The 14,479-nt window shown below is 46.0% G+C and overlaps 1 protein-coding gene across 2 annotated transcripts in view; it reads right to left on the bottom strand.

The window, feature by feature from the left end:
- LOC146202793 (sushi, von Willebrand factor type A, EGF and pentraxin domain-containing protein 1-like) overlaps positions 1–14,479 on the bottom strand; it is a 136,376-nt gene that overhangs the window by 92,245 nt on the left and 29,652 nt on the right. For both annotated transcript variants that reach the window (XM_084588340.1, XM_084588339.1), the window contains exon 3: positions 8,595–8,766. In XM_084588340.1, coding sequence (XP_084444466.1) covers positions 8,595–8,766 — 172 coding nt within the window. The remainder of the gene's footprint in view (positions 1–8,594; positions 8,767–14,479) is intronic.

Genomic DNA, 14,479 nt, shown 5'->3' with positions numbered 1-14,479 from the left:
TGGATTAAGATAATCTAGCGTTCTTCTAAGAATACCGGTATACCCTCGATGTCTTGAGGTATTGCGTATAAAGAGTGTGCAGTTTTCTAGAACATCTCCTTACCGCCCTTCATCAAATCTGCACTCACGTGATCCTCCCGAGCTGCTTTTTTGTTCTAAGGCTTTCTTATCTATACTTTCGTTATCATCATTATTATGTAAGCTGCTTGATCAATGTAGAACTCCTCGACTTCATCGACTATTTTGTTCATATTGGTCATGACACTACTCGTCTTGTTCTTTAGCTTGTACGCCTAGTTTTTTCCGTATGTCCATGTCTCCTTTGGCGGCTTTTAGGCCAACGCCGTTCTTTAAAGTACATGCTCCTTTCTCTGCATATTATACTTTTTTATGACGGATACTTCAAGCTTATTTATTGGCTTTGTAGCTGTGCGAATTTTATTCTAACTATTCAATATGGGGCGTTTGCGCTTTGGCGTTTTTAAAATAGATATTTTGTCTCCTTAAATAGCTTTCTGCTATCACGTCTATATAATCTAATGATATCTCCGAAATTGCCGTTCGTTGCTTCTAGGCTAAGGTCATCTTCCGCGGGTAAACCCGACTATGTATTCTAGAGCGAGTACATGAATTCCTCTACCTTCACTCCCATCGTTAACACACTGATTGCCTCCTTCTTTCAGTTCTCTTTTTAAATCTAGACTGATTCGAGACCTTCGAATTGTATAGTCACTGCATCCCACTTTCCAGATGAACTCTACTTTCTACACATTGCCAAGATTCGGGCATATATGTATTTCAATTCTTGTCTACCCATTTGGGCTTTGTCATGTCACTCCCGTTTTTTTTTTTGCGATTTCCTGAAAAACGTGGTCATTATTTGCAAATTATTCAATTATATGACCTGCACTATTAACTCCCCAGTGCTTTTCCAACAGCTTATGCCAGAGTCTTAAATCCCTGGTGTACAGACTGCTTCTTGCCTACCAATGATGGGCATATTGAGCACAGATGTCGGCAATCAGTAAAGTGTACTGCATTTTTACTTTATACAGAGGCTCTAGATTACCTGGTTACCGTTACTAGATGTAAGCGCATAGACCTAGAAGGCTTCAGTTTGTACCACTTATTAATTTTAATTAAGATACGCGCCATCTTCTCGCTAATGCTATAAAGCTGCTCTATACTGCCAGCTATAAGCTTATTGATAAAAATCCCCCACCTAGGTCTTGCCTCTCCGCTAAACTACGATAGCAGAGTATGTACCCGCCCCTTATTACAGTAGGTGCTTCATTCGTTCTCGTAATCTCTCTAAATTTTATGATTTCTCATTTATTGCTCGCTACTTCCTTGAATAGCCCTGCTAAATTAGACAAGGTTTCTAGTAATAAACGTTGGTAGGTTCAGGTTCCAATGGCGACATGTCCGGAGCCAGAGGTGCTTAGCATCCTCCGCTGCGTCACTGGCCTGCCCAAAGCCATGGAATATTGTTTGGCAACTGCTGGGGCGTTTCTCATAGCCTGAGTCGGTTTGGGACGTTAAACCCCACAAATCAAACCAAACCAAACCACCAGGCTGGGTAAATCCTGTACTGGAAAGCGATTACGCGATTCCAACGAGAGATTGATTCTATTTCATCCAGTGGAGAATTATGCGCACCGGGATTTCCACCTCGGGCCTTTTGCTCCGCTCCTGAGGCGGATGTTCTATTACATTTTAGGTGGTTGTCTGCACCTCAGCGATACCCCGCATTGAGCTATCACCGATGGGTCATACACATTCTGCCGGAACCATGCGCACCGCTCTGCCCCCATTCCTCCCTCAACGACGCTTCTCGTCCGCCTCTGGGAGCACCTCTTCCTCGTCGCGCGGTGCTCTATCAAAATGCCGTATTTTACGACCGTCGTCAACCCCGCGGAGTCTCAGTGTTGGCTTCGCTTTGCAGGAAGATGCGACTTTTCTAAAACCCGGTAGTTGTAAATCAGCAATCCACCCTTCCTTCCTTCAGTTTTGCTTCGTTGTTTAAAACAAAGCCACTCTTACGGTGCCATGGAGGGGTGCCAATGTGCTGTGCAACAAGCACGAGCAGGAGAAATGACCACCGAAGCAAATAAATAACCAAGTGCAATGAAATGAGGTTATTAATCACCCTTTGCATTTCGTTCCCTGAATTATATAGAAAGGTTATGTCATTAGCGAATCGCAGATCACTGAGATATCCTCCATCAACGCTTCTCTTAACTGTTTCCAATTCTGGTCTCTGAATACTCACTGCAAGAAAGCGGTGAGCAGCACTGGGGATATTGTGTCTCCTTACCTAATAACCTTCTTTATGCAGATTTGATTACTCTCCTCATGGAAGAACATGGTTGCTGTGTAGCCACTGTGGATACTTTCCAGTGCATTAACTTATGGCTCACCAACACCCTGATTTTGCAATGGCTGCATGGCTGCTGAGGTTTCAAATGAGTCAATTAATTTCACATTATCTATGAAAGGTATGCCAATAAGTTTGTTACACTCCGAAAATTTTTTCTCACCTGGTTGATAGTGTAGACATCTTTGGCGGTTGAAGTCTTTGCGTCCCCTGTTTTATGGATTAAGATAATCTTAGCTTACTTCCAGGATTACTCTCGAGGCCATGACACATTGCGTATACAGAGGGGAGAAGGGGGAGGCTAGTTTTTCTATCATGAACTCTCCGCTGCATTCTCCCTATTCATTGCTTATAATGATTTCTTTACTTTTTTCTTCATCACCGGCAAAACATCTCATTGCTCTACAGTACTGCCACTAAAATTATCGTACTGAATACTTCGTGTGCTGTACAAATCCTGATCCTCGGCTACTCAAACTGTCGAATCCATAATGCAATGACATCGACCGTCTTACACACAATTCATTGCATTAACAATTAGCTAAATTCAGCAGTGTAAGAGTCCTATCGTACACCATAACGTCATGGAACACCCACGTAAGTATTTAGGGGAGACAAAAGATGCGGCTAGGGGCCAGAGACGTAGCCGGGGTAAAGCGTTTTTAGTGTCAGAGACTCCCCCCCTCCCTCCCATTGAAATTTCTCAACCATGCATCCCTTCCTCTTTTTAGCTCGGGTTCGTATCACCAACCCAGAAAAATGTCTGGCTAGGCCACTCAGCTGATTCACTTAGCGCTTAAGTCAGTTGGTTCGCTAAGGCTTAACTCAGCTGATGCGTTTAGGCTTAGCTCTGCTACGCCTTGACACACGTAGCGTTAAGCGTGGAGCCCCCGCGGCAGTGCGCTCCGGGAAGATTCTCTTTCGGGCCTCTCTCGCAACCGCTTTGAAAAAGCATCGCGCGCCCCTTGTCGAAAGCAACCAGCATTTCATTGAGCGCATTAAGTTAACCGGCGTTATATCATTCATCTACAGGAAAGGAAAGGCACAGTATCTGTCACTCGCGGAATCCCGCTATCATTATCACTGTAGACAAGGGGAATTATGAAGAGCGTTTCACGATCCGGGGCGCCAAATGGAACCCCGTCCTCTGGCGTCACGCCCCAGATCGTGAAGCGCTCTTCGGAATTTCCCTAATTATGGTTGGTTGGTTTATGGGGTTTAACGTCCCAAAGCAACTCAGGCTATGAGAGACGCCGTAGTGGAGAACCCCGGAAATTTCGACCACCTGGGGTTCTTTAACGCGCATTGACATCGCACAGCACACGGGCGCCTTGCTTTTCGCCTCCATCGAAAAGCTGCCGCCGAGGCCAGGATTTGATCCCGCGTCCTTAGGAACAGTAGTCGAACGCCGTAACCACTGCGCCACCCCGGCGGGGTCCCTAGTTATGCTTGTGAGCCTCTGATGTATATGGCGCTCCAGAATGGCAGGCTATCACTGCAACAGGGATGCCAGACCTGCTCAAATTTATTTTCGAGAGAGTATGGAGAGGTTTTTGCCACCCAAAAAGTGGTTTTAGAACCTCCCGAATGGCTCACAAGGATAGAGCCTTTGTTGTCACTGCGGGTGTTTTAATGCGACGAGTCCAGTCTTGGCTGATCATGACATTCATTCATGTACATTGCTTTGTATGTCTTTTTTCCTGTTTTGATTGGAGTTTCGTGTTATGTCGTGTGCCAAAGCCAGGCAATAAAGAAAAAAAATCTGGGGCGTGGAGCACTGGTAAAGTGCTGGGCTGGGGATCGATCCAAGGGATGGAGGTTCGGTTCCCCGGTGGACGACAAGGTATATTAATTCATTTTTATTGCATAAGCAATACTACGCCAGGTTTCAACCCGTCGCGTAAACCCGGCGGTAGCCACGTTTGACCTTTAGAGCGACCGCAGATGGGGCCCCTCTTCAAGCCGTCGTGTAAACCGGGTCGGCAGCCATGCCACGCCGCAGAAGCAGAAGAAGAAACAAAAGAAGAAGCTACGTCGGCTTTGCTTACGCAACCTACCGGGATTGCCAACCTTCGCTGGGTCATAGAAAAAGCAAGAGTTCCAGAAACCCATTTACTTCTGCTTTATTGATTATGCGAAAGCGTTTGACTGCGTAGATCACAGCAGATTGTGGCAAGCTCTCCAAGAGATGGGAGTTCCAATTCACCTCATCTGCCTCCTCAGGAACCTGTATGAGGGGCAAGAGGCCACAGTCAGAACTGGGCATGGTCTTACTGATTGGTTTCCGATTGAGAAAAGAGTGAGGCAAGGCTGCATACTGTCGTCCTGCCTATTTAACCTATATGCAGAGTGCGTAATGAGGAAGGCCGGTCTGGACGAGTCTTCAGCTGGAGTGAAGATTGCTGGAAAATGTGTCAACAACCTTAGATATGCAGATGATACCACTTTAATGGCAGAAAGTGAAGTAAGTGGAACTCGAGACTTCTGATGCGCGTACAAGAAGAGAGTGAAAAGTTTGGGCTTAAACTGAATATTAAAAAGACAAAGATCATGGCGTCTTGCCCTATCAAGTCCTGGAGCATCAATAGACAAGAAGTGGAAGCTGTGACAGATTTTCTCTTCTTGGGCTCCAAGATTACCTCGGAAGGAGACTGCAGCCATGAAATTAGGAGACGCCTGCTTCTGGGAAAGAGAGCCATGGCTAGCCTTGACCGCCTAGTAAAGAGCAGAGACATTAGTCTGCCAACCAAGATCCGTATAACTCGCGCTATGGTCTTTCCAGTTGTGGTGTATGGATGCGAGAGTTGGACTGTGAAAAAGGCTGACCGCCGAAGAATTGACGCGTTTGAATTGTGGTGCTGGCGAAGACTCTTGAGAGTTCCTTGGACTGCCAGAAGATCAAATCAGTCAATATTGTCGACTATAAACCCTGACTGCTCATTGGAGGGTCAAATTCTAAAGTTAAAGCTCAGCTACTTTGGTCATCTGACGAGAAGAGAGGAGTCGCTGGAGAAAGATTTGATGTTGGGAAAGGTTGAGGGTCGCCGGAGAAGGGGTAGGCAGCGAACGCGATGGTTAGATGGCATCCTCGAGGCACTGCAGATGAAGTTATGTGATGTTAGGAAGATAGTGAGAGACCGGAAAGCGTGGCGTGACATGGTCCATAGGGTCACGAAGAGTCGGACACTACTGAACGACTGAACTGAACTGAAACCCCAGCTAATTTTATTTTAGTATCGAATCAATGGTGATTGGGCATAAGACTTCTGGTTGGTCGCTTTGAATTTGGCGGTCTCGCGCATGCGCTTAACGGGCGGCCAAGACTCACGCGAAACTCGGCTCTGACCCGCGTAGGGTAGCTTTACACCATAAAACACACGGCGCGTGCTATTGAAATGTATATGTTTTAGTCTGTGCTTTTACCAACGACTTAATTGCTCGGTTTCATCTACCAGCGCAGTTATTTTGGAAGTTTTATTTTGATTCACGTTGTAGGCTTAAGCATGCACGTTTATGGTTTCTTTGGCCGAGCATTTTCCCATGTTGGCTACTGGGATCAGCCACTTGGCGGGGTAAAAAAAGCCAGCTGAAGAATGAACGATCATATCAGCTACCGCAACCTGCTACAAGCGACCTCCAATGGCTTTCAGATTATGTTACGGCATCCCTACATCTGCGTCGAGCTCCCTGTGATCATTTGATGCACGTGCTAATAAGAGGCATTTCTTCAAATCTGAACTACCCATCGGCACGCGGGCGCCCGTTGGATCATTTGCCCACGAGCAATACGTGATTTCTATGCTACCGTTTACGCACGGTTAAAAGCACGAACCACAAACAAAAATACGATAGCTACAACCACTACCCCCCCCCCCCCCCCCCCCCATCACCATCACCACAATAACATTCTTAATAGTCATCAGCCTGACTACACTGTGCTCAAAGCGTCTCCGTGTCAGCAGCATCTTCTTAACTCAATTGTCTAGCCTCCTCTGTTATGCGTGTCGTCCCTTGGAATCCAGTCTGTCGTCCTTAGTGACCATTGGTTATTCTGGATTCATGTTGTATTCCCTTTCCATTTTTTCTCCCTTATTTTGGGTGTAGAATGTCAGTCCCTCTCATTCTTTCCTTGACCCACTCGGCTCTCTGCCCGTTTTTTTAAGGTTACATCTATAACTTTGCTCCCCATATCTCTATGTGTTGACCTACATACGTAAAACCTCTTTCATTAACCTTCACATTTCTGCCGCATAAGTGATTCATTACCAGCAAGATACAGCTGATATATATTTTCTTCTTAGGGGATACTTCTATTCTGTCTTTCATGACCTGACATACCAAATCCACTCAATCCAAATCTTGATTTTTTTTTTATTTCATTTTTGCGGCCCGGGTCTGCGGTCACTACCTGTCTTAATAGCCGTTCCAGCACTTCGCTACACACAGTAAATGGCTGCTTCCTACCAAAGCTCTTAAACTTTACTTTAGTCATCCGCATATTAATATACAGTTCTGCTTTTACTGTCTGGGTCATTGATCTTTCTTTGCAATTTTCTTGAGTCATTACAAATGCGATTTCATCACCGAATCAGAAATAACTTAGGTACTTTCATCAACCCTTATTCCTAACTGTTCCCAATCCAGGTCCCTGAATACTTCCTCTAAGTAAGCAGTGAACAGTTCTGCAGAGACCGCGTCTCCTTGCCTAACACCCTTCCTTACGTATATTTTATTTCTTTCTTGACAAAGGACTATGATTACTGTTAGCCGCAATAGATATAATCTATAGTCCTTTCAGATATGACTCGCCTATAGGTGATTCGGCAGTTCTTGCGACTGACTGAGGTTTCGATGAGTCAAATGCTTTCTCGCAAAGTTCAAATATTTTTCAGCGTCCCCAAAATTTTATTTTATTTTCGTTGATATCGCCCGGGTAAATACCTACGTCAGGAGGCGATGGAAAAACAGCCGGACAGTGTTCGGCTAAAGCTTCAGCATCACCATTCATAGACATGAACTAAGTCATACGAGTTTAACTGTTAGCTAAAACGATCTTGCTTGGAGTCGAAAGTAAAGACCCTACCCCCCTTCCCTCGCACCGCTTTTATACAGCGGTGTGATCTGAATCCACTTTTCGCGCTGTTTGGTCTGACTAGGCAAGGACACTTTTTCTCGTGTTCCTGTGTAGTCAGCATGGCAGCCAGTTGTTACTCAACCGGTCTCCAGTTTCCTTTGCAGCACTCACACGCATCGTACACCAGTAGCGAAATACAGCATGAACGGCAAAATTTGCAGCCGATCTTGTCAAGTTCGTCAAGTGTATAGCATGGGTGAAAACACCTAACTTCCTATTTCGCTTTCGGCTGGGGGCTAAGACCTGAACGTAACGCGTCAAGCAAAGATCACCGAAATCTGGGACTGGAGACCTTAGTGGTACCGCGCTATAAAAATTTAGAACCGCTAAAACTCCCTCACGAGGACAATGCAATTATGGTTGTGTCTGGATCCATTGCATTGCTCACGGATGGTAGTTGGCGAAGACGAGGACATGCAATGCAGAGCGCTAGAGAGCGGCAGTAATGCACTTCGAGGGGTCAACTACGTCAGCGCTACGGATGCGGTTTTCCTCATAATCTGGGCAGAGTTCATGCACTTAGAACGTTGTTTCATTGTAATGAAAACGATATGGAAGAAGAAAAAAGCAGCGACACAGCTACGACATCTGCATTCGAATGCGCTCCGCTCCAGCGGTCTTTTTTTTTATTTGACTGTTGCTATGAAAGGTTCACGAGAAATCTTCAATGACAATCAACGCACAGTGTTCAGATTTAACAGTTCATGCAGCAGTGCTTTCGCAGTAAAACGATGCACTGTCAGGTTATCGCTCACTGCCCTCCTGTGTCCGCGACACCCTTATTTATTTATTTGTTTATTTATTTATTAATTTATTTAAAGTACCTTCAGGGCCACACTGCATTATAAAGGGGAGGGGTTTAACGTAGTAACACAACAAAATATATCAATAAGAGCATTATGTTACAAAATGTTGCTGGTTATACAAATTTAGCTAATGCATAGACACCACTCAACGTTGCAGCACGGTTACTCATCGCATGTAAAGTACAAACTTCTTCCACAACTTTACGGTTAAGCTTCGTATTCAGTAAAAGCTCTGAAGGACTGGTATTAATCTCTTCGTTGAAATCAACTCACTTACCTTCAATGCACCAAGGTCCCGGTGGTTCCCATGCACCATTCTTGCAGTGGATTTGAATCTCCTTTTCGCTGGTGTTTAATAAGCGATACCCTTGAGTGCAACTCACGAAGTGTGTTTGGTCGTTTTTTTCCACCTCTTGAAGGGGTGCCACCACAGTTTTCCAGACCCCAATCTAGTAGGGAAAACATGAGCAAGAAACAAAACGAAGGTAAAGTGAAAGTGCACACGTTTTCTCTGAAAAAACATTTTTTTTCCCAGACCCACCGAAGTCTGTCATTTACCCCAGAACCTCCCCCTAGCCGCCATCACACGCAACATGTCCACGCACACACACGCGCGGGCCATCCGCAAAGCTTATGCCTATATCCACAATTCGCCCACGGACATTACGTAGGCGGCCTACTCAGATTCCTGGCTCACGAAAACTGCAGTCTCCACAGGAGACGCCTTTATACATCCTTCCTTCAATGCAGCAAAAAATCTCACAACCAGCCCGCAAACCACCGTACACAGCACTTCCGCCCTGTATGTACACGTGATCGCCCTTCTCCGATGCCGTCAAATGCTTCACGACTTCCCCCACCCCCTTTTATTTTCGCAACCCACACAGACACTCCGACATTTCAATCCCCTTTAACAACAGAGATCTTCCTACCATACTGGGTCGAGCATATATACCATACTCACACCATTCAGCGGATCTCTGGCCACATGGATATTATTGGCGATGGGCTGGCTCAACCGCTTGCTTGCGTAACTACAGACACTCAGTCAGCCAAGGCAGTTGTGGGAAGTCATCTTGTTTGGAGATGGACGCAATTATGGCTTGCAAACGTTCTGTCCACGAATTCTGCACCCACTAAAAATTGGGTTTATCTAATTTACGCCGCAGAACCCAAACTTATCGTAAATTCGCCGATTACTATTCAATCTCCTTCACAAACAAGAAAAACTTTATTTTTACCACTACATTTCCCCACGGCAGTGCTGTAACTGCTCATACCTATACGCAGGTTGTGAAGGTCAGTGCATGCCTGTCTTAGGCGCACGCCCCAAGACAAATCACTCGGAATGGAGCGGCTTAGTAGAACGAGGTGACGACCCTTGGAATCCTTGAATGTCCCCTATGTCTTTTTCCAGCGGGAGCAGATCGGCGCAGGGCGAATACACGTACCAGAACAAAACACTTAGCTTAGCATTTGGCAGAAATCAGTGTGGGCCTCGCTGTGGTTAGGCAAACGGCGCCAGTGGGTCGAGAACCCAGAAAGCCTGAACCACCCTGCGAGCAGCTTGCCGACAACCGGTGAAATTACCTTGGGATCCCGTCAAAAACTCTTTGAGCGGAAGTAATTGACAGGCAATGGTCAATTTCCAACGTCTCTGCACATGCCGAACACAGCGGCACCTCCTTCCATTTCATGGAGACCCACAGCATTTCCACGGTGGGGAACAAAGGGACAGTTTCCTGGTATGCTGCCTCCCTGAGTCAAGTCCGCACGTGTGTCTTAACGGAGGCGTGTCTGCGAGCTCGAGTGCGTGTGAAAGTGCGCGAGATTCATGTCCTCTTACCCCCCCCCCCCCCCCCCCGCTCTTCCCTTGGCTGGACCGCCTACACTCTAGGGATTTCAGGGAACACGAACACTATAAAACTGAGACATGAACGCTAACTTAATAACTTGGGTTTTGAGCCAATAGAAGACACGGTATGTGAAAAAAAGACAAATAACTTGTTACATACATTTCTGCAGAATCGTTGCGTCACAATTCACGTCACTACTGGAATTCATGTCATGCAATCAGTGATCCTCTTGGTTAACCATTCAAACGCCTCGCAAATAGTTATTGGATTTCTATCCTGTGGGGAATTTATTTTTATTGTTTCCCTAACACTGTTACTATTATCATGTTGCCAATCTGATGATACACCTGGGTATTAGATATGTAATACTTTTTCAGTGTTTTTGTTTGCTTGTTATTTTTATAGTTCCTAACCTAATCTGCCCTTTTGCATTCACCTTTTTTTGGGCCTATTATGCGTAATTCATGAGTGCACTGTTGAAAATATGTTGTTTCAATTTTGTTTGCCCGCCTGCTTTAGTCTCAGTTGAGACTGGCAGTATTTAAAATAAATAAATACATAAATAAGTGTTTAGCTGCTACAGAGAAGAAAATAAAGCGCTGAAAATGTTAAAAGACAAAGCGCTACTATTAATAGAATAATTTTATTGGTTTATATATCAATATATGTCCACTTAAATACGCCCATAGTGGTTGAGACGGTCCGAGGATGACTTTCTTGCATACACCATCATTGAACCAAACAACTCTTTTCAATCCCCCCATCTCTCTCTCTGTATCTGTGAGGGTAGTAAAAGCAGTTAATACGGTTGGACAATGGTTGTGTCTGTGATTCACTGTATTTTCGTCTATGTTGCAATTAAAACAAAAAATTCTTATGATTTTTTTTCCAAGACATTTACCATGAACATGTACCCATCCGAAACGACTAAGAAAAGTGTTTGATCTGATATCTCCAAACCTACCATAATATCCTGAGCCGTGATCCATTCCCATGCCATCGCCCAGCCGCATTCAGTCAAAATATCGATTATGTAGAAACCTCCGAGTGATGGCCCGTACACAGAATAAGTGAACTCCGAGCCTCGAAATTTGCGCAAACCCCTCCCGAATGTGGCGACCGCGAAAACGAAAAAGGTGACTGTTTTGTTACCTCATACTCTCGAATTTCCGCGAACCTAAGATCAAACGAAAGGTCGTGCAGAAACAAAAGAACGATCGAGATAACAAACGTAAGCTTTCTTATTTCCTAAGCGCAAGGAAGTCTGGTTGCGATATGCTGCACCTGCGGAAACTCCTGCATAATGGCGCCAGACCTAGCTGCAGTTGTGTGCAACCGGTGGGGCAATCTTTTGAAAGGCATCAGCTTAAGCTGCAGTTATGCCATCCGTGTTCCCACTGTCTCTGTCGCTGCCATTGGCGATGCGGCCTCTTTGCCGATTATGAAGAACAGCTCTTCTTCGCAGAGTAAAACAATCTTTTCGTCTCGCGAGCTAAATATGATCTCGTAGTTATGGTTGATTGTAACTCTTGTCAAGCCACACTAGGTGCAATAAAAAATCTACATCTCTAGCTTTTTCTAATCGTTTTGTTTGGTCGCCGAAGCAACCGCCCCAATTTTTCTACGAATTTGAGATGGCGCGAAGGTAGAAGATGACTCCCAGTATTACGGTATATTTTCGATAAAATATACTCTTTTCTTGGTTCAGCTTCGCTGCGCATTCAGCGTTCTAGAAAAACGCACTTGTTTTGCCGCTTGTAAAACACAAGGTCATGCAAGCGGCTCATCAGAATTTTGCGACGTGCAACGTGCACGAGAAGGTAGTGAAACATGTACACGATCAGGCGGCGAACACATGGAGCAGCGTAGTGGAAATATTCCCAAATACAATCACTGATTACTAAGACATATGGCTGAAGCCATTTTCTCTAGTTCAAGCATGGGAAATAGGACAATCCATTTCGAGGAATCGCGGAGCGATACTGCAACAAAATAAGAGACAAAAATTACAGCGCCATCTCTTACTCTCCTCAGCGGAAGGTATAGATGAAGGAGGGCAGACACCAGGACGCCGCTGACTGTATTTAATACCCAATCATTCCCTGGCTACCAATGTCCCAACATGGCGCTCAATCTCAACCGCGAGCCTCTCGTAAAACCCGTCTTCCTTCTCTTCGTTCTCATTGCAGATTCCTATGCGAATCTGCAACACGCTACGCCGTCTGAGGTAAGCAATAGCTAGAAGCTGGATAAGTGTCACACCTTAATGGTCTCTGATGACCCTCATGGTGAAGTCGGTACTAACTCAGAAGGGTAGATACTTGGGCTTGTTGGTACATGATCGAAGGGAACAAAATGTAGCGCACCAAGACAAGGACAGAGAGGCTGGCTGTGTGTGTCTTCTTTCTCTGTCCTTGTCTTGGTGCGCTACATTTTGTTCCCTTCGGTACTAACATTTCGCTCGCCAATGATGACTTGAGATAATATACGAAAACCGGTTTCCAACTTCCGCAACAGGAGCCCCAACAGTGCAGAGCAAGGAGGGGCGTTGCAGCACATATTAAAGTCGTACACTGTAGCCTACACTCGAGTCCAAGTTCTTCCGCTCCTCTTGCTATACGCGCTGCAACCGACTGCGCTGATTCGTAGGGCCGAGTGACCACGCTACATCAATTCCTTGGTTTATGTAAGAGCCCACTATGTACTGCGGCACCTGGGTAGTCTTCTCGCAGCCTGTGGCACCCCTTATGATGACTAGCTGCGGCTGCTGGATAGCGTTCAAGACGTTGTCGCAAGAGCTGTAGACCGGAAGTGAATAGTGCTCGTCCAGCATCGTCTTCAGTTTCACGTCGTGGTCCCCTTGGTAGTTTAACTGTTTGAGGTATCATCGGTATCATCGCTGATCTTCTTGGGCGTCGTCGTAGCCATGGGCCCTCGTCAATGCAGCACGATGTCCAGAGGTTCCCGTTCTGTTAGGTGACGACCAGAGCACCACTTCTCCCGGTACCGGCTTTTGCACTACTTGCGCTAGTTCCAGGTCAAATGCTACTTTGGTGAAAGACGTTTACTCAGCTGCTCCTCGTTTTCTGGAAGAGCTAAATTCTCGATGCCCAAAGCACTGACAGTTTCATCTGGTTAAGCTGGACCGTTGACTTGAGGCTCACATTGACAGGTTCACGTGCGTTCTGTCTCTTTCTTGGTGACTCCCCGTGTAGAGTTTTCTGTGCCAAGATGAAAACGCTGGCGCACCAGCAACAGTGCACAGGACTGTAAATACACAGCTGCAGCACGACATTTTGACGAACACCCTTGACGTCAGTGCTGACACACTCACGCACACACTCTGGCACAACACAACACACTGGCAAAACACTCTAGATTTCCACCGTGTTCTTTTTCTGAGCACTGTCCTTGATTTCTTTCTGTGCTTGTGCATCTGTGTCCTCCACTTTTCCAGGCTGTTCGGTAGTTCACTGTCTTTCTTCCTCTCCCTTGCGCACGGCATACGTTCTTGCGGCATTACCCGACCTCGTTCTTTCGTTTGTGCAATAACACTGGAGACAAGCTTTACGTTTGCCACCTCGGCCTCTTTCGCAAGCTGTACAGAAGTCGGCGTGTCTGCTAGAATCATTGTCAAGGCGTCTTTCTTCCGCGAAATATTTTCAGAAGTTCCATTTGCGAGTCCTTCAAGGTAGGCTCTCTGCTGTTGGCTATCTTTCTCTTGCACAGAGTCATTGAATGCACTTCCGTCTTTCTCTATTGTTTGCTTCTGGATTCTTTTGGATTCTCGCTCCAAGGGTATCTCATCAACTACAGGACCAAGATGTTGCGCTCTTTCAAAGTTTTCTTCCGTTGGCAGTCCGACAACAATCTCGCTTGTAAACTGCGCAGAATCGTCCGCCCGTCGTTCAACGCTTGTAGCTGGCTCGATGCTTTCTTTACTGTCTGAGATCCCCGCCTGGATTGGTTCCTGCTTGCAGTGGGCTTCTTCCGAAAATGCGTCCCACAATACGGCAGCCTCTGCTCGGTGAGTACGGACAAAACTCTAGACCCAATTAAAGTCACCACTCTTAACTATGAATTTCTGCAATGCCTCTTCATTGTGGGCTTCCTCTGTTGATGGTTTTGGCGTTGACTCGAATAAACGGAAATCGGGCACGGATGCGAAAACTGGCACTTACCATTTGCGTCTGCGTTAGCAGCGGCGTTCGTAGACGGTGCAGCAGCTGCAGGGAACTCAGCTGTTGCCTCCCTAAAACGACGGCTTTCGGCAGTGGGAGTAGGCGCCTGAAGGCCCTCGATGTGG

The sequence above is a fragment of the Amblyomma maculatum genome, chromosome 1 (genome assembly GCF_055883805.1).
Source record: "Amblyomma maculatum isolate TAMU_Amacu chromosome 1, ASM5588380v1, whole genome shotgun sequence".
Classification (NCBI taxonomy): domain Eukaryota; kingdom Metazoa; phylum Arthropoda; class Arachnida; order Ixodida; family Ixodidae; genus Amblyomma; species Amblyomma maculatum.
This window is presented reverse-complemented; position numbering and strand designations above follow the sequence as displayed.